At 44.1% G+C, this 21,277-nt stretch overlaps 1 protein-coding gene across 1 annotated transcript in view; it reads right to left on the reverse strand.

The window, feature by feature from the left end:
- Creb5 (cAMP responsive element binding protein 5) overlaps nt 1-21,277 on the reverse strand; it is a 315,064-nt gene that overhangs the window by 274,025 nt on the left and 19,762 nt on the right. The window contains exon 3 of the mRNA XM_035448718.1: nt 19,890-20,011. Within this exon, the coding sequence (XP_035304609.1) occupies nt 19,890-20,011 (122 nt within the window). The remainder of the gene's footprint in view (nt 1-19,889; nt 20,012-21,277) is intronic.

Below are 21,277 nucleotides of genomic sequence, written 5' to 3' on the forward strand. Positions count from 1 at the left end.
AGCCCATGGTGAATGTTCCATACACAGTGGTAGATAGCATTTATAAGGGTACTATGACTATCCATGGAGTTAGTTAAATAAGACTAGCTTTGGAATAGAAGACTAGAATACACTGAGCGACTATCAGGCCCAGGCTGGTGAGGCCAACACCATGCTGCCTTGTGAAGTGAAATCGTCAACTCTTTTTCACTTACGTTTTTAATAACTTTATATAAGAGTAGTATACTCACATCAATTCCAACCATCCCTTCCTACCTCCAACTCCGCTCAAATTCATCTTCTTTAATTATTATTGTTATACATTCACACAGACAGAGAGACAGAGAGACAGACAGACAGAGACAGAGAGGAGAAAAAAAAAAACTTCCTTAGTCCAGTTAGTGTTGCTTCAAGGTGCTTTTGCAGCACTGGCCTACTTCTATAGTGGCCAAGGTGGAGAAGGGAAGCCACTCAATAAGGAATCCCTTTGTACAAGAGAGGACAACAGGGATGTCATCGCGTGGCAATAAGATGGGAACTTCTGTAAGAGGCTCCAGCCCAAGCAGAGACTGCCTTAGTTGTCAACACCACTTACAATGTGTTTTCCCCTCAGCCTAAGAGAAGGGTCCTTGGGGTCCCTTTTCCTTCACTGGCCAAGCCAGAGATGGCTGTGGGAGAGGATGGGGAACTGAGATAAGATGCCAGGTCACAGCATCTGTCTGCCCTTCCTAGAAGGTTGGCTGGGCCTCCCAATCTGCTCCATAAAGATGTCTTTGAGCATGCCAGTAACTTCTGAAAGACAGCACTCTAATTTGAGAAGGATCTAAGAGCTAGTAGGCAATTTTCTAGCACACTAGACAGACAGACAACAATGTGAAGGGCAACTGAGTCAGAGCCCCCTATGTTTCTTCTGAGAACTCCTATTCCTGAGCTCCAGGCACTGCTGCTCTGACAGCCCTTCATTCAGTACTGTGGGGTGAATTGCTCCTCTAGGGCTGGAGAGGAGACCTGCAGAAGACCAACTCCATTGGCCAACTATTCCTGGGCATGGGGCCTACCTACCCTGGAATGCATCACTCCATTGGAGAAAACTGGTTTTCCCTTTCCCAGCAGTCATCAATTGTAGATACTTTCTTGGTTAGGGGTGGAATTTTGTGTTCACTTCCCCTTCTCAGTGCTGGGATTTTGTCTGGTTTGAAACTGTGCAAGTCTTATGTGTGCTGTTGCATTCTCTGTGAGTTCATATGTGTATCGGTCCTATTGTGTCTGGAAGGTGTTGTTTCCTTGGAATCATTCACCACTTCTGGCTCTTACAATCCTTTGATCTCCTCTTCCACATGTTATTTTCTTTGGAGAATGGAGTTACTTTGTTTTGATTTTTTTGTCTTACTGTGTTGTTGATTATTTTTATGTTTATTTTGTTTGTTTGTTTGGAGAAGAGATAGAAACAAAGAGACAAGAGAAAAAAATTTAATTTGGGTGGCAGGGTAGGAAGATGGAGAAGATCTTGGAGGAGTTGTGGGAAGGGAAACATTATCAAAATACATGGGATGGAAAAATTAAATAACAACAAAACAGGGCCATTATAGATATCATTAAGGTTTGTCATCATATTGGAAGAAGGTAGGTCCCCAGTCCAGAATGAGTGATGTCTTTATAGAAAGGAGAAATTTGAAAAGAGACACATGAGCAGAATGTCATATATACAAGAACTCAAATATCAGAATGATGCATCTATGAGCCAAACAATAACAAAGGTTGCAATAAAATACAAACCCTCTGTTGCCTCCCAGGAATTTTTTCCTTTTTGCCTTCAAACAGTATATCCCCAAATGAAACTGACAAGGACACAGAATGATTAGTCAGCATTTCTTGACAGCACCAAGGAAAGAAGAAATTTCATGTTGTGATCACAAGCTCTTCCTCCATTCATCAGTCAAATTCGCCTGAAGATCATATCTTACCAAGGCCGCTAGCATTCCTCTTCCCTGGCCTGTGTCAGATAAAGGACAGAGTGCAGATGGAGATGACAGAGGCCTCTGGAGAGTTTTGGCCTTGCTTGTTTATTCTGGGACACACTTGTGCCATCTCAACCGTGGTCAAAGGACTCTGAATGAGAACACAAACAAAGCTGACTGTGGCCACGGGCCAGGGTAAAGTTCCCTTGTGCAGCTTTCTTGGAGAGCCATTTTGCATAGCCTTTTATATGTTAATCACAGCTCCTTCCTATGTATTGAACTTTGCAGCCAGAAGGAAAAATAAATAAATAAGGCTGACTAATGGCTTGTTTCCCCAGAGGCAGCTTTTTATGGGATCATATGTTTTTTCAGCTTCTCCATCACAGTTTCCTGCTTGGACACTCGGAGCCCTTGACATTGGCTACAACATCATGTATTATGGATAGCAACTCAAACCACTGCCCCTATGTGGCTGGACTGGGGTCCAGCAGCATCCCAGGTCACAGCCATAGCAAACCTTGTACCCTTTGATGACTGTACACAGCAGCAAGTCTTTCAACAACTAACAACTTCCAGGTCAAGCATGGCCCTTCTATGGCATGGTGAAGAAAAAGCAAGATCAGGCAGGCTGTGTGCCCATTGCAAACTAGAGCAACTGAGAAACACACACACACACACACACACACACACACACACACACACACACACACACACACACACACCTGGCCATAAGTGACTAAGAACAAGGGGCTTCATTTTTCATCAGTGAAGCAGAAGGTTACAATGAAACCTGCCTCAAGAAGCTGTGATAAGGATAGAAAGTGATAATGAGGATAGGAAGTCATAAGGACAGGAAGTGATGAGTATAGAAAGTGATGAGATAGGAAATGATGAGGATAGGAAGTGATAATGAGGACAGGAGATCACAGTCACGGGGATAGGAAGTGATGAGGATAGGAAATGATAAAAGAGGAAGTGGTGATGAGGAGAGGAGGTGAGGGTTTGTGCTACCTGCTCTGTGCTGGTAGATGATAGGGAATGTTATCAGGTGTTTCAAATACTCTACCATGAAGTAACTTTCCTGGCAGGTAATCCCACAATGAGATGAGTGAGTGTACTAGGGCCTACTAGATCTTCCATAGCGTTGAGTAAACAAGTAAACAAAGACCAACACATTCCTCAGGCCCCCTGACCCATCAGGGGGATGGGTCAGAAAGAGAAACTACAGCTGCTCCTCTCTGTTCCCACCTTGTATTATGTGGTTCAAGGTCAAAGGGGTTGGCTTAAATGCAGCACCATTCACTTTGGGGTGGCTGTAGTTTATTTATACTTAGGCCAGTAGATTTATCATGTTAAATTTGGGGAGAAGTCACAAGATGAGTCATGGAAACATTTTTGATAAAAATTGTGGAAACTTAGGACATCTGTGGTTTCTTTTTCCTTGCCTCACTCCTTCCCTGCTTTCACAGACCCACCCTTTTAGCCTGTCAGCAGGGCCTCTACAGGGAGTCACTTGGGGGAGTCGCCCTAGCCCTTCCCACCCTAGGATCCTCTATAGCCCAACATTATTTGAGTAGGCCACCAGCTGAACTCCAGAGCTAGTCAACCTCTTCCCTGCAAATTCTACCCTGTTTGTTAGTTTTTTCCATCATGGAATACTGCTCTTGATGAATATGGGACAGTTAGAGTCCTTTCAGGACAACCAGATCACCTGGAGACAGTAGAGGTTAGCTGCTAAAGTTTCAGGAACTCTTTAAACACATTCAAAGTATCATGAGGAGGAAGTATGGCACAAGGGTGCATGGATAGTAGAACGAGTGTCTGTCAACATAGCTGTGACTTGAGCTCCACAGGAACCCAACTCTTTGGGATCTTCATAGCTGATGCACACAAAGAAAAAGTTTCTGTGCTTAAATGATAAGTTTTTAAAATGCTGTGTTGAGTATTTCATTAATTTCAGATAGTGTTCAGTAGCAACTACCACAGAAGTAATAAAATATGAATGAATTAGATGCCACAGGACAGGATGAAGGGCGGGTCTGAGTCTGCAGCTTTCGTGACAAGAGAAAGGAAACAAGGGTGAATGAGCCATAGGATTAAGGGCCTGGGTTGTCAGCTGCTGGGCGTGTGTGTAGCCCCAGAAGCACTACTATACATTCTTTGTGTACACTGGCCGGAGCCAGTCTACATGGCTGGTCCATGTAGACTACTTTCTCCCTGTCAGGTCAAACTGGCCTGAACCATGGAATTCAACTTTGATAGTGAATTTTTAAAGCCAAGGGTTTATTTTTTCCCCAATAGTGTTCTGCAGCCATCAAAATTCTGCTAATATGAAATACCTAGATCCTATCAGGAAGCATGTCTTTCCAGGAAGTCACTCAAATGCTAAGGATGGCAGAGCAAGCTAGCATATACCAGATAAATGGTTTCATGGGTAAGTAACTGAGGAATAGGTAAATGTCTTCTAAAGATGCTAAGATCTGACTTGGGTTGGTCTCATGAACTCTTCTCTAATCTTGTTCTAAACAAATCATCCTTGAACACTCTCTTCACTGATCTGACTGATCTGAAAGTCAGCCCCACTACCATCTGCCAAACCTTCCTAAAAAATAAATACAGACTTTCCTGCATTACCTGAGTTGTGAAGGCAAAATTCAGGGGAAGTCCCGGGACTTTTGATTTATATAACAATCACCTGTAACAACACAATGATCACCTCCCATTCTGAGGGTCACAGATGTTGAACCCCCATCTAAGTCTTAAAAGCTTTGCAAGGTTTTAGTCTTTGGGCATACTGCAGTGATGAAAGGGATTTCTGAGTCACAACTGCCATCTAAAACTGAGGAAAAGTTATAAGCAGATAGTGTTTGCTTAATTTCCCCACACCAGATTTGGCACAGAAAGCTTAGAAGCCTGTTTTTTGGATGTGTTTACAGTGAACAGAATGAGGGCAGGAATAATCAAAAACCACAGAATCTAGGTACTTGGCATATGAGCTTCATTCGCCACCAACCACATCCTGGAAGATATGTGGTTGTTATTGCTATTTTGCATATGAGAAGCCTGAAGTTCACAATGTGAGGCTACACACCAATACATAACACTAATACCTACCATCCTGTGTGTGTGTCTGTCTCTGTTTCTCTCTGTGTGTTTCTCTGTGTTTTTCTATGTGTTTCTCTCTCTCTCTCTCTCTCTCTCTCTCTCTCTCTCTCTCTCTCTCTCTCACACACACACACACACACACACTATCCTGAGGTGGCAAATCCTTAGCCCTATTAAATGGCACAAAACATTTGTGATACTTTTTGTAAGTGGCTGTGTTATGAGTGAAACCATATTGCATGGTGATGACTAACATGTATACACTTTGCTAAATGAATAGAGAAATGTCTTATCCAAAAAGTCTCCTTGCTTTCAAGTCAAGATTTCCCATATAGTATGGTTATTTACAATAATTGTACTAGATATGTCCCCTTCTCAGGAGTTGTGCCTCCTTCATGAATTATCATGTTTTGCTTTACTTTGGTTTTGTTTGTTTAGAAGAAATCACTTCTAAGTCTGTCTAGGCTGCATCTCCAAGCAGAGGATAAGAGGATTTTTCACTCATTTGTGTGTTTTAGTGATTCTTCGGGGAACTTCTTCCAAGTGAGGCACATGATGTTAGGGATGAGAAGCTGGGGCAGGCATAGCCATATGTTGATACAGCATATATCAGAGCACAAGTAAGGAAGTTAAGAGACTCATATGAAGGCTGACAAAGCAGTGTGGAATTCAGGAACAGCGGGAGAACATCAGAAAGGGTCTCTGAGGGGTGGCATGTCACATGTCTCACAGCTAGATTAGAGGGATATTTTTCAAGGATGAGGGGGAAATGGAAGGCCTTTCAGAAAAGGATTACTATATGGACAAGGAAGTGAAGGCATGGGCAGGATTAGGGTAGCATGGATTATTCTATTGGAAGACAGAACACACAGGGGACAGATGAGAAAGACAACTGGAAATGAAGCCACGGTCAGATCAGGAAGAATTTGCAGCCTATGTGAACAGCCACACCCATCAGTATTTGTACTCTGTACATGATCCCAAAAGAGCTTAAGGCCTTTCCAGAAAGCCAAATTCCCCCTCTAAGCTAGCAGTTCCCCGGTAGAATGTAGCCCTGGCACCTGGCCCATCTTGAACAACACCTGGGACACATTAAAGCCTCCATAAACATTTGCTGGATTGAGTTTGGAGGACACCATGGAAAGATTGCCAGAGGTAGAAGTTTGGGGTAGAGGGGGAAAGAGTGGCAGAGTTTCCTTTAAGATCTAACATTTAAACAGCCACCACAACTTGTCAGTAGCCTGCCAAAACGTCTGTGGTACCTTGAAACAGTAGGGTACGCAGTTCCAGTGGCACAGTTTGTTAGAAGGCAGCACTTAACACACAGATGATAACGGCAATGCTCAGGATCCCATGCCACTCCCTAGGAGTCTCACACCAGCAGCTATGTGTACCATCCTCGATAAGCACATTCACGTTCTTGTATCAGATGTAAGCTCTCAATGCATCTACACTCTACAAACGTGTATATTCCTCCCGAAAAGCCAGACCTTAGGACTCGATGATGAAGGAAAAGTATCCCAGCAGCTTGGCATCACCCTCAGGATGCTAGAGGTTGTCCCAGGCCTGGCTTGGAACTCACATGAGTGGATAAACTACCTTTCCTGGCTTTGGGAAGAATACTCACACAAACAAACTGCCTTTCATTCTAAGCCTCCAGAGTCAGCCATCTGTGTCTGTGGCCACACCTGTGGAACATGGAAGACTGGCACTCAGCTGGGAGGTGCTGCCGAAAGCCTTGATGCTGGGACAGAGTGGGTGTTATGGAGGTGTTTTCATGTATTTGTGGAGGTCAAGCATGCCTTGGTGTTCTGCAAAGCATCCCCTGGATGTCGGCAGGAAAGGTAAATTATATTAAAATGCATGTGTACCGCGAGGGAGCAAAGGAAGATGGGACGCGAAGCGAGCACACGTGGTTTCCCAACAGAGGCCGCTACAGACAACAATGGATCTAATATCCCCAGGCTTTGTGGATCCCAGCAGATGATCCAAACCTCCCAGGCCCAGCTTCTGCTGTAAAACACCTATCTTGCAAGGTAGATTGTGATGATGGTGGGGGGGGAGTGCCCTTGAAATTTCAAACACAGTATCTGACAAGAAGATTGCCTAATAATGACAATGAATTTTGTCCTTACTAGTTTATGGTCACGGTGTCTAACAGTGTGGGGGTATGTTTCTTAACCATGTATAAATGGATATAAAATAGGCCTTTAGCCTGTCTCTGTCTTTGAAAATGTGAGCTGGAAAGAAGCTTTGCTGCCATATAACACAACCTGGATAAAATTCTAGGGATAAATCCATCCTCCTAAAACACGAGCTCTTCACACTAACATCAGCCCTTACTTACACAGTCCAAGTTAGCATCCTAGAGAAGGAAGGACATGGAAGGGATTTGAAGGCTTCCAAGTGAGGGTCACACATGTAGACTTCCCTGGGGAAGGCCAAAGAAATTACGCATTTAGAAAAAGCAATTGCTGTTTTGAAATCTACTACATAAAGGGATTGAAGCAGTAGAAGGGTTATAAATAAACAATAAATCATGCAATTATTACTGTTTGAATTTTGGCAAGATAACAAAAAGAGCAGAGATATAATCAGGAAATAATAGCAAAGTTCTGCAAGGAACCCCTGCAATTAGTGATAAACAGAGTTTGGCTCCAATCTGGAGCCCCAATATGGCTCTCATTAAAGAGCCTTGGGACCTGTTCCTGGGGCCAAGCTCCACTAGCTTGGGGAGAAGTGAGGTAACCAAAATGTCAGTACATCACCCCCAACTTCAGATAATCTTTTACTCCAGTATTATAGCCACCTGGGCTGAAATGACTGCCTTATGCCTAGTGAGGAGCGGTCCTCAGCCTTCCGAAACTAATTTGAGATGTTTCCTGTTCCCAGTTCTTGGATTCTTTCTTTTGTGATACTATAAACACACATACCTGTGTATAAACACACACACACACACACACACACACACACACACACACACACAGGCAACAGGCACCTTCATCCCTTCTTCCATCCCCATTTCCTTTCACTTTCTTTTATTAATGGTGCCTCTTAAAGAGATAAATGCTCCCACACAAGCCATATCACTTAAACAGATAAATAGTCCACACTGTAGAGACACAGAGCACAAGAGGAAAAAACCCTGTCTTATTAGACTAGAAACAGACACACTATATTAATGCAAAAAAATCAGCATATGGTTCTAATAGGCTTTCTTAAAATGATTTATCAGCTGTGATTAAGCCCTCAACCGGCATGTCTATCTTCATAAATAAAGCAAAAGTGCACCTTACTCTCAGACATTTCTGCAGTATCTTGTTACCCAGCCCAGTATACTACACTCCATTTACAACACGGCTCTGGGGAGCCAAGAATTTGTGTGTAATCACAAAGTGTGTGCTCCAGAACAACTGCCAAGATTTAGTACTCTTATCTCAGAGATAGTCTCACTGAAAGTCCATTACAATGAAGGCTTATCCCCTCCCTGTGCCACGAAGCCCCACACTTCAGAAATATGAACAGGTAATGAAAAGGCTATGGTGGATTTTGCAGTCAGCCCAGTGACACGGAATCACCAAACAGCTGCTGGAGAAGGGATCTGGCACCAAGCAAGAGGTACCTCTGCCAGGGTCTTGTAGGAAGTGGGGGTCACTTTTTTAAGAGTCAATCTCTTTCTTCTGGTCCGTGAAAGGAAAGAGGAATGCAAATATTAGCAGTTCTTGTTAGGAATTCATTCTCCCGCAGGCTGATATGTCAAACAGTCTCTGGGGGAACCTTGATACAAAGGGGCCTCAGGAAAGCCTGAGGCCTAGGCAGCAGCAGTGCTGTGGGCTGGAGATTAAGGAGGAGCCAGGTGAACACGTGTGGCTTCAGGAAGTCACAAACTGATGTCAGAAAACTGCCTGAGACACTTATTTCACTGAGGGGACACAATACTTACCTAGAGTAACAGCCTACATCCCACAGAGCAACTGAACTTTCACAGGGAGGGTCCTTTTGAAACCATCCTTAGCTATAGGAGCTTCTGGCTCTGTGGTCTGGTTTAAAGCATAAATGTGAATCTCAGTGGTTTTTTTTTTTTTTTTTTTTTTTTTTTAACAACAAACCTGTTATACAATCTGTGTCTGTGGTAACATCATGGGATTTTGCCAGAAAGATAGAATTTAGGATTGCAAAGTGAATGGGAATACTCCATCATTGTTACTAACACACATTTTTTTCCAGCAAAATATAACAATGCGCTGACTCAGGCATGCAACCATGGTGGCTGCAGTCTGTGACTATTGCTTTCAATTAGTGGAACTGCACTTACAAGGTCAAAGTAACACCTCTCTCCGGGGATCACAAGCTGCACTCCTGGCCCAGGCCAGCTGTCTTACAATATGTGCCTCTTGTCACAAGGGGAAGACATATGTGTTTGGATCTGTACAGACACATTACTGCTCATGGTAAATCTATTCCAGTACGTTCAGATAATGCCATCCGCCTAGAGGGTATCAGTTAGTGCAACAGCTAATGTCTACTGAAGCTGATGCTAAAGTGAACACCAAAGGAGAGTCTAGGCTATAGCCATTGACTGTCAGAACCTCCAGAAATGGGTGAGGCATTATTCCCCAAACCTAGAATGTTCACTTTGCCTAAAGTTACACAGAGATGTGTGTATTCTTATGATACAAAAATGGAAGAAAGCTCTCTAGCAGAGACGGGGAGGGAGAGTCATCCCCTAATTCTGGATATGCGGGAGAAAGATGTCTTTCCCAACCGCGGTATTGTGCGGTGTTAGTACTTCTGCTGATGTGGAGCTTGAGGTCCTGTTCATCAGAAGGGAATTTCTAGGTGAAGCACTATAATAGTATGCAAGCCTAGCATACATGATTTCTGTCTTCAGATCTCAATATACTCAGTCTACAAATGTGGATAGCAGCTTTTTCAAAAGCCTTTTTTTTTTTTTTTTTTGTACCTGAGAAGTGAAGTCACGTGCAACCTTTAGAGAACATTGGAAGGAAAGTTTAGAATTTTTACCTTCATAAAAAAAAAAAAAAATCAGGGCACATTCCACATCACATCTCCATGGTCCATGCCCAGGCTCACGTGGGCAATAGAGGGCATGTTAGGAGGACCACTTTTTCCCTCCAGAATTTAGAAGATCAACTTAAAGGGTTACAAGAGCAGAGGTCCCGAGGATTCTAAAGTCCAGAGCACAGTGGATTCCAGGCCTTGCTCTCCTGAGCTCTAGCTGCTCTCATAAGAAAGTGGTGACTACGAATGCCTGGCCCCAGAGGCCCAGCAGTCCAGAAATCCCTCCTGTCCATACATCTTCCAGGACATTCCTAAGCTCTGGGAATTACAAATCATCCCAGGGGAAGCAAGGAGGAGATGGTATCCTGACAACCTGGGTGTAGGGGAAGCTGTAGCCACGCCTTCTTAGGGGCTGGCTACAAGAGTACCTGAGGGCTTGTGAGGGCGTGGTCAGAGTGAGTAGGGGGACTGCGTTTTCGGTTTCGGTTTCTCTTTGCTTCTTGCTGTACAGACTACCACCTGCTGGCTGGTTCGCTCTGTAAGTAAGGCTTTTCCCTATTAAATACCCTTATATTTCTACCTGACTCCGTACTGGTAATTTCTTACTATACCTGGGGTCCAGAATTCCCTGCAGTACCACAAGATCTGGAGACATTCTACCTGAAGTTACTTCAAGGAGGTGCCTCTCTTCTTTAGGAAGAAGAGCTGAATGACCTCCCACCTCAGTGTGAATCCACAGAGAAGGGCTGCGCATGGCACCAGCCCAGGCAGGATTTGGTCCATTCTCCCACTGGCTTTCAAAGTTTTCATACACCAGACAGTGTTTGCCACGTGCAACTCAGTTCTGAAGGACACATGTGGCCGAAGCCATGTGAAACCCAGAATGTAATGTCTTCCCTTCAAAGACAGGGCTGGGGATTCAGGCTTGCTCATAAGTGGGTGACCAACCTTATAGCTCGGAAACGATAGTGTGATCTTGCATGCTGGTCTCATCCTGCTGTGCATGATGGGATTTTATCAGAAATGGTGGGTTCAGGCGACGCTGAGAGCAGAGCCCTTAAGGGATGCCACTTGAGAGCCACATGAGAGAACTAACTGTGCCACAAGTAACAGAGCCACAGTCTCAAACAGAATAAAACAACCAGTAAGATTTCAGAAAGCAAAGAACAAAGGAGCCACAGGTGAGTTCAGAAAAGCCACCAGGTGTCCCTCTGGCAACGGGAGCAGGGAGCAGTGGAGCAGGCAGCTGACAATGGGAGTCACTCTGACCTCACCTCCAGGCTAGGTGGCCTGTGAACCCCTTCAGTTTGCCAAAAGAGCTAGCTCCACAAAATCAGGACTATTGAGTGCTGGCAAAATTCGTGAACTTTCACAAGTCTGTAGACGGCAGGGATCATTGCATCAAGAAAAAAGATAATGTCCCCTCGTGACTCTGATGTGCCGGCCAACACTAGCCCACAGGTGTGATTTGACATCCACCATGATGGAAACATGAACAGGAGGAATGCTCGGAATCCCAGTTCCTGCCCTCCCACTTATCAATATGGAAATAACAACACACAAACGCTGAGCCTGTCCCCTAGCAAATCACTCCCATACCTGTTCCTGCCCATACACTCAGCCAGATTTACAGCATGCTGGAGGCAAAGGCAGGTTCTTGGAACAATTATTTTCTTTTCCTTTCCTCTTTTTACAATGTCAGTTTCTTCTCATATCTCAGTGAGGGGCCCAGGTCAGTGATTTCGCTACAGATGCTCTTGGAGTCTAACATTTGGTCCAGTTGTCCAAATGTGAATGCTGTTTTCTGCCTGGAACGGAAGCTTCATTTCTCAGCCATTTTGTTTGAATCTGGCCTAGAACGCATCTGTTTTCCTGCCTGCCTTTGAGAGCATGAGTGCAAGGCAGCCTTAAGAACAGCACAAGCAAAGACTTACAGCCCAGCTCACCACTTGAGTGCTCTGTCGAGTGCCTTGGAAATCCCGGATGACTCACAGCTGCAAGCTGGTTCCTCTGGAGGAGAGCACCGGCTTTTTGGTGTTGTGATTCCCATTGTGTTAATACATTGAAATCCTCGTGTGGCCAGCCTGCCTCAGGTTAGGTAAGATGGGATTTAAACAAGCCGAGAATCCAGCCCAGCTCAGGACCTGATGGTTTCTTTTTCATTTGAAATTTTTTAGTGCTCCTTTACTCCCTTATTCGCCCTTTTTCATATATTTCAAGCATGGATTTTACAGTACCCAGATGTAGCTGACAATATAGTGATGTGGCATGTCGGAACTCCCCCCCACCAAGGCGATTTGGTCTTTAACACAACTTTAAGTATCATTATGGAACATGTGCTTTAGAAAGGAAACTAACTATAATGTGTAAAACTGGAAACCACCTGTCCTTAAATCTTTTTCCTCTCGTTAATAGTTAAGAGTATGCAGCCAGTGTCCAGAAATAACTTGAGATCTCAACAGCAGAGATCAATCAAACAAGAATTCTTTTCTGAAGGTTCTGAAGATATTAACCACTGCATTGTGTGGTGCTTCCAACGTGCCATGTATTCTCTGGATTCTAATCTCACAAGACCCCAGGAAGTAAGTAAGGTAGACTTATACTTAAGACTCATCCTTAAGCCGGGAGTTCTCAGCAACTGCCCAGCCTGAGGTGATAGAGACAGAACACAACAAAAGGCCCATGTGCTCTTTTCCTTGGCTTCTGAGGGACCTCTTTTCCTCAGAGAGTTCCAACTTGGACCAACCAAGGAGAGCAAAGTTGAGTTCTTCAGGGAAGGTACAATTTGCTTGACAGAACCAACGCAGTCAGATATGGCAGCGGGTCTGTGCCCTGGAAAGAGCCATAAGTAAGCTAAGTCAGACCACAGAGGCGTCTCCAAAGAGGAACATGAAGCTGAAGCTACTGCATGTTAAACACTAATCTGTATGCTCCAGGAGAGTGCTGGATGTTAGCAGCTATGAGACATAGGGCTTTCTGAAGAGATAGACTTGCCTGAGGGTGGACATGCCCAAAAAACGGATACAGAGATGGGGTTGTTGTAGAGGAAGGAAAAAGCCACACTGACTCTTTTTTCGTCTCTCTGTGTAGGTTATTTCTTTTCATTTCAAGGGGAGAGAAGGAGTGAAAATCAAATTATCATTCACAACATGGGCCTGAAACGCTTTGCAAACATGGGACTACTGTGATCATTACCACATCTAGTCACTTGTGAGCGGGGAAATGCTGGTGTAAAAAAATGCTATTTCTCTCACAGATTCCCAACTAAATAAAGGTTTTTAAGTGAATGAATTCCTCTATGGCAGGCATCACTGAGAACTAGAACAGTCCAGTTCCTCTCCCAGGCTCTTCTCTTTCACAGTTGCACATAAGAATGTCCATCTCAGACACAGCATGAATGCATAGCCTGTCTAACTGCTTCTCCAGCCTCTGAACACAGGAACAAAGAGATGTCAGGTAGAGACCTACCTCTAACTCATCCTGGCGCACAGCAAGTGATAGAAAATGTAAATAAAACCTGTGGCAAGTCATTTAAATAATTAATACTCAGGGCCTGGATACATTGATCTGCAGTTGCTGCTACTCTCCACCCTCTGATCTCACTTATAATGCTGGTTGAACACAGAGTTTCGGACTGCCAAATAATTTAGGATTCAAAGTTAACTTGCCAGTCTCAACTTTCTCTCTACTATGACAGACTGGGTTAAAGGAACTCTCTAAGGGTGACAATAAACAAATACCTGGTACCCATCTCGGTCCCACCCCTTTAGGCTATGGATTCCCCTCACCATCCATGTCAAATACTTGGTGTTGTGTTCACTCTCCTCTACTAACAATGCTCTGGGCATTTTACTGCTCTAGGGGTAATCAGACTCTACACAAAAATCAAACACAGTCTTAGGAATGTTGTGTTGTTCATTCCATTGTAAACTGAGGCAAGCCCTTGGGTCACATCCTAATTCATTCACTCATTCAACAGTAGATATCAGCTCTCACTAATCCCATTAGGACAGGACTCGTCTTTCTTAACTTCCAATGACCTCAAACACATGAAATAACTTCCAGTTTATCCACCAGTTTAGTTACGCCCCTGAGTGGGATGCAAGAATCAAGCCACATTCTCTTCATCTCAACAAATTCCAGCTACAATGAGACTTGTAACCTGTGAAGAGGAAGTCAAACTTGACTTCTATTTGTCCTGTGCTGAAACAGGAGAACAAAGGGGATCCTTCCAGGCCTGGGGTTTCCCAGTCACTAGGGAAGGAATAGGTTGTCGTCTCCATTATCACTGTCAAAGGGTGTTTCCTTTCAGCCAGGCTGATAAAAAATGGAAAAGATGAAAAACAGTCTCATCTGAAAGGATTAAGCAAACAAGGAGACTTTTTAAAACCAGGGTAAAACCAAGTTTAGGTTTCAAAACATTCTTTTCCTCTGGACTTCTGGGGGAGGGTAGGATTGTTTTACACAAATATCTTAGCAGCAACATATTATCCTAACCGGAAACATGCAGCTGTTGCCAGTTTGCTCAGCATGGTGTCTTATTTTCCACACAGACCCTCCCCAGAAAGCTGCCATGCCTGCTAGTGGCTGGTAAGAGCAAGACAGTAGGAAGAGGCCAGCAGCCTTCTCTGTTGGCTTCTCCTCTGTCTGGTCTCTCTCCAAGCAACTGGTGGCATCTGGTAACATAGCTAGGTGCAGAATTTAATGAGAGTAAACAGACTGGCCTATCAGAGCTGGGGCTGCCCTGGCCTTGACCAGTTCCATCACCCCCACTGAGTTGAGATACAAGATCTTAAGACCATAGTTTGTCCCTTTCCCCCATGTGTGAAAGAGTCAATACCCTCTAGGGATAGACTGCACTTTTCATCATTTGAGAAGGAATTCTAGATGTCCTAATTTGCTATTTCTGCATCAGCATAATGAGCCATATTCAGGTCCTATGGGAAAATCCCAACGTGTAGCACTTACACACTGTGTTTCTTATCCTTGGGGTGTTTAGTAATGTTAGGCTGTAACGTTATATTTCTCTCAGTAAGACAAAGGATTTCATTTTTGATCCCTTTGATTGAGAGAGAAAAAGAGAATGGGGTGGAGGAAAGACAGAGAGAGAGAGAGAGAGAGAGAGAGAGAGAGAGAGCAAAAACGTGCAGAAACTGTGTGTTCACATACATGCAAAAACTTTGTGCACAACCATGTGCAAAACTGCTGTTATATGAATGGAATACATGCCTGCTTGTGTGTTAATAAGTCTCTTTTCTAGAAAGGAATAGGAGGGCCAATTCATCCTTTTCCTTTAAAAAAACCTTTCTTCTGACCTGTACCACAAAATCCATTCCAATTTAAGGATCTGGGCCTCTGGTTCTTCCTGGCCCAGTTTCCACTCTGAGCAGAGTTGAATGAATTCTGAACTGGAGAGAATTGAAAGACTCTGCGAGGCCCATGCTTAGGCCTCCACTTGACAGCCACTCCTGTCAGAAGTGAGTCCCTTCAGTCTCATGAAGTCAAATGTCAGGTTCTCTCTAACCCTGTTCTTCCCACAGCCACTTCACCCTTCCGGTTGCTCAAGTGGAAAACCCGGTGCTCTCTGAGTTTCCTTTTCCTATGACTTCCAGTATATTCTATTCTACCAACAAAACTATCACCTCTATCCTTAAAATATACCTAGATCCCAGCTACATCCTCCCTCTCTATTCTCAGCAAATATGCTACCAACATTAACCTGGATTTCTTTCAATTCTTCCTTAAATATTTGTTCTTTCTGCCTTCAACCATTGGCTTTCCACTCAGCAGACAAAATGACTTTTCTAAAGCATTATCTCAAGTCCCATCAGTTCTCCACCCAGAAGTGCACTACTGTTTCCCATCTCCTTTGAAGTCAGTGTCAAAACAGAACACTTCACATGGCCTCCTGGTCTGCCTCCCCACACCCAGCCCTCTAAGGTACCCTTCCCTGGCTGTACCTCTCTTCAGAACTTTTCCAACACCCATCCCATCACCCAGCCTCAAGCCTTTACGCATATTCTCTCTGTTCTCACAGGTCATTTTCTCAGGATCAGTATTTCTACTTGGGTTTCTGGGTCCACTGGGATGCCCCCTCTGGGACCACCATGGGGCATAACTAACTCCATAGCACTGAGCACCATGGGGCATAACTAACTCCATAGCACTGACCACCATGGGACAGTTTTGCTGGTGTGTTGTTTGTCTAGTCCATAAAAAGCAAGGCATCTGAAGGCTGAGGCATTTTATTGCTTGCTTGGTTTTTGATCATTTATATTTGTTGGTGTCTGCATGGGTGACTTGGACAGTACTTGATATTTCCTGAATGGAGGCTGATGAACAAGTTATGTGTTTCCGGGTACAGGCCACTGAGCTCTAAGCCGTGGGCAAGCTGAGCTTCAAGTTACAACACTTTCTGAGTGTGGGATATCTCTCAGAATAGCTATGAGGCAATGAGCAACTATTAGTCAGAATTGGAGTCAGAATCCGTAAGAATCATTTCAATGGACACAGACTCAAAAGAATCCATTCTCTGCTTGCCTTTTGTCTGGACTTCCCGACCCTACAGCTAGAAATGTAATGGTGAAACACAGGACCACCTAAACCAAGTTCTCCAAATGACTGGAAACATCTTCCACTTTATAGAACTACTGGTGAAACAATTCAAGTACGTTCCTATTGGAGGACTTGGGCCAAAAGAGGGCTGAGGAGATGCTGTGCAAGCATGCGAACCTGAGTTCAGATGCCCAGTACTCACATAAAAACCAGGCAAGGCATGCTAACTCACATGAACACATACATACAACAGAGGAGAGAGAGAGAGAGAGGGAGAGAGAGGGGGAGAGACAGAGAGACAGAGAGAGAGAGGAGGGGCTCAGGGAAAAAAATCAGAAAAGGTTGGAGGTTTGGAGTTAAAGGGAAACAATTGGGCATGTACCTCACTGACAGAATGCTTGCCTGTCATATATGAGGCCCTAGGCCTCACCTCAATCGAGCACTGGGAAGAAAACCCTTGCTGAAACTGAATCAGCACCTGAATGTACAGCAAAAGGAAAGAAGGAGAGGGTAATGGGGAAATAATACAGAACTCAGTGAGTGCGGCCTTATGTCTCTACTTTTCCGAGCAGCGAAAGAATAAATGAAGTAGGAGCTTTAGGTGGCAGGCCTCCAGGGATGCTACTAGCTGGGGAATCACAGTCCTGCAGGGAGATGAAAGCACACCTCCAGATTGGGAGCATGGATGCTTCTGTGCACTCCCCACCCAGTGGTTCTAAAGCCATGCCAGGGGATAAGCCACCAACACTGGCACAGAGCATTAGTCACTGGGGAGACAGCCCCTCCTGGAGTGTTGGCCACCCAAGAATGGGTTTGTTCCCTCTGGTTCGAACCAAACAAAGGAAGAGGGAGCCTCACCAAACTGAATGTGGCTCCCAGTGCTTGCTATGGTGTCATGAAAGGTCTGTCTGCAGCCACACCCCCAAACATCCCACGGAGATGGAAACAAACGAGCAACATTTTAACACGAGAAAAACACTATCCTGCCAATACCACAGTTCTCTTGCTAGGCACTGCTTATTTCATTATTTAATTTTTAAATTGTAATGAGTTCATGTCTTCTCAGCCTACAAGGAATTTAAGGCAATTCACCAAACATGCATAGCATGAAAATACTTTCGTTTAATTAGAAATCAGGACCAGAGGAAATATAAAGTAGAACTGAGAGTCTGGTAGATGAAGGAAGTAAAATATTACTCATTATAGTGGTCTAAAGAGCTCTCCAAGTTAAGCAGTACCCTCGGCTTTGTGATAATCTAGCAGCCAGAGCAAAAAGAGAAATACAACCAGTACGCGCTTCTCATAGCCACAGCAGAAAAATATTCAAGTTCCTCAGGGGAAGCAAACCATTTCCTGGAATTCAGATCTGCAAGAACTGCTGGCAGAAGGCTTCACATGGAGACTCATGAATAACTCACCAGGAGCACGCCTGATGTCGTGCCCTCAACTGAGGCTGCACCAAAGTGTCCTTGGTAAAAGAGCTTTAGGAAAATCAAGGGTATGTGCTTACCACAATTATGTCAGAAATAATATGAAGACAGTATTGACCACATACCCATCTTTATTGTAATCTAAGAAGCCCACTTGGACTGTCTTGGGAAAATGAGGGACATTGATTCCTAAAACAGTCTTCTACTTACGCAAATTGATCAAAAGAACTAATCTCGTTATTCAAGCAGAGGGAATTTACTGGATGGGACTCCCCGATTCTACCTTGTTATTCTCATGGGGCCTTAAAGTTTATGTGTAGCACAATGAAATCTAGTTGTATCTTCTGGTTTTTGAGACGTGCTTCTGAAAGTGTTCAGGACTTGATGATTTGCCTTGCAAAGAACAACAGATATGAGTGTGTTCAGAGAAGTGGGGACAGGAGCCAGAGGGAAGGACAAGTATAAACGGCAAGTTAGTTATAAATAAAACAAGCAGATTGTGATTTTTGCACTCCTCCTGTAAGTGTCCTGCATTTGGCTGAACTAATGCAACCTGGTCACTGTGAGCCAGCCCTGAGCCAGCACAATGTAAGCATGACATGGAAAATCAGATGGAGGATTGCTATCATTTCACACAGGGGAAGAAGAGTCAAAGGCTTGGAAGCAGGGAAAGAACTATCAGAGTCTATTAAAATTTCTTTTGCAGTTGGAACAGCTAGAATTTTGGTTTCATCACCACCTCGCTGTTTGTCCCTTCTCATCATCTTCCCCAGTTTACATTTTTGTCCATTGGCTGTGTCTAACATGTTTAGCAAATGGTGTGCATTCAGTGACATCCTATGACAGTAACAAAGAATTCATGAAAGGCACACTTGTCAAATTCACCTGTGACCCCCACCTCCTTTGCTTAATCTTGTTGGTGGATTTAAAAATTCTACCAAAATAATATGGAAAAAAAAAAGAAAAAAAAACTGAAGAATTTCATAAAGAGACCCACAGTTGTAGCTTATCTTTTTTACCTCACCAACAATGACCAGATAACATGACCAGAAAGTGATTTCACATCTGGTAGAGAAAAAACAGGGATTATTGCCCCTTGGCCTGGTATCTTTGGAACACACTGCCTGTGCAAGATCTACGGTTAGATATTTAGCAAACAAAAAAATACCTGGTTGAGGGTGAATTAATCTGAAACGGTTTTAAGACTAAGGTAATATTTTTTCTAAAGCTTGAATGTCACGTGCCACATACTCGTTTTCCCCATGATTAACCAGGCTGACCCTGCCCCCTGACGACGGGCGGGGCAGCGCACGCACAGGGACGCGTTACTCCATCACCATGCCACTCATCATACATTAGGGACGGTGTGAGGACTCTGCGCATGCACGGAACCCCAGTGCGCATGTGTTGTTTTCCCTTTAAAGGTTCCACCTCCCCCCTTCTCTCTTTTCTTGGGTTGGCTGCCAATCCACCTTCATCTCCGCCCCCCGCCCCACCCCTGTGGGTCTGTTGATTCATAGTTTCGTGTTTCAGCAGAACTCTTAACAAACGTGAGCTTGATATGCTATCAACTATCAGATACATATCACTTTAAAAGAAAAAGTTAGACACACACAAATACAGAAAATAAATACTATTACAAACAGGCATCATGGCACATACCTGTAATCCCAGTGTTTGGGATGAGTCAGGGGGATTATACGCTTAACAGCCTGAGCTACTTAGCAAGATCTTGTCTCAAAATACCTCTCTAAGAATGCCTCAACACAGTTTGCAGCTCCAGACATTTTCCACATGGTGCTAAAGAGGACACCTGTAGTGTCCACCCAGGCCCACCTACCCGCTTGCTGTTCTCTTCTTCTTGAGCCTTCCGGAACTCATGCTCGAAGGAGCAGTCCAGCTCACTGAAGAGACCCACCTCCTCACAGTTCTTCAGGAATCTTGTGGGCGTTGGAGTCTGATCTGAAAGCAAAGACCAGAGATCAATAACGGGGATTTATCTCCAATGCATGGTAAATGGAAGTAAATTTCTTCATTCCCTCCCACCATCTTGACATGATGCCCATAATCTCTCAGCCCTTTAACTACACGGCCATGTGGAAGAAAACAGCACTGGAAGGAAGATAGCTATATATAAGGACTTCCCAGCCCTCCTGACCCCACCCCAACCCTCACCCTAACCCCTGGACAGCAGTAAACAGTTTTGTCCTCCATATCTGGAGTCAATAGCATCTGACCACACATTGCCACATGGGGAATGAGCCTTCTGACTTCAGTGTGTAAAAAATGATTTAGCTAAGATAAACCCAGAAGATTTTCTATACCACTTTCAAAGTTGACTTGAGGGGCCTGGAAAGAGAAAGAGTGTATATTTTTATAGAAAACAAAAAGAAACAAACAGGCCTGCTAATTCCTCCTTCTTAATACAAAAAGTAGCTTGGCAATTTTATCTCCTCCTGAGAACTGGGGAAGGATGATGAGCGGTTCCAAGTCAAACACGCTCAGCTTCCATCTTTTATAAAATATAGCATTATCAATTTTATTTTCCTTTGCTGTAGCCAGAAGAATGTCCTGTGAATACTCTCTAAAAGGAAAGGAATTTCTTTCATAGGCTGGACTTTCTACAGAGCCATGGTCTGCTGCAGGCTATGTAGTATTTTCAGAGCCATGTATTCTCTGGATTCTAATCTCACAAGACCCCAGGGAGTAAGTAAGGTAGAATTATACTTAAGACTCACCCTTAAGACTGGCTATCTTCCTTAATATTAGACACAGCTGACATGAACAGCACTGAGTAAAATACCTTTCCTTGAGGCAGAAGATAAAATAAACAGAAGGGAGGGGACAGCTGTCACACACACACACACACACACACACACACACACACACACACACACGCATGCACGCACACTCCAGCATGTTGCACATGAGATGAGAAAAATAGAGAGCTGGCGTGATCTGTGTACTGTCCCATCTCACTTTCTGCACAGTTGCCAAAATTCACCCAAAGAACCACAGTTTCTCACCAGTCACCCAAAGAGTTCTCTTACACTGAAACTCTGTGCCAGGCCAGCATGCTATAAACTTCTGTATCACAAGAAATCAGTAATCTTCTTACTTTTCTACACATATAGAGTAGTTAATCCCAGCAATCCAGTAAATATCAACGGAGACCCAAAGATTATCTTCCTGCTCACAAAGCAGACGGCTTGTTACCGGCCCTCCTCC

The sequence above is a fragment of the Cricetulus griseus genome, chromosome 8 (assembly GCF_003668045.3).
Source record: "Cricetulus griseus strain 17A/GY chromosome 8, alternate assembly CriGri-PICRH-1.0, whole genome shotgun sequence".
Taxonomy (NCBI): Eukaryota; Metazoa; Chordata; class Mammalia; order Rodentia; family Cricetidae; genus Cricetulus; species Cricetulus griseus.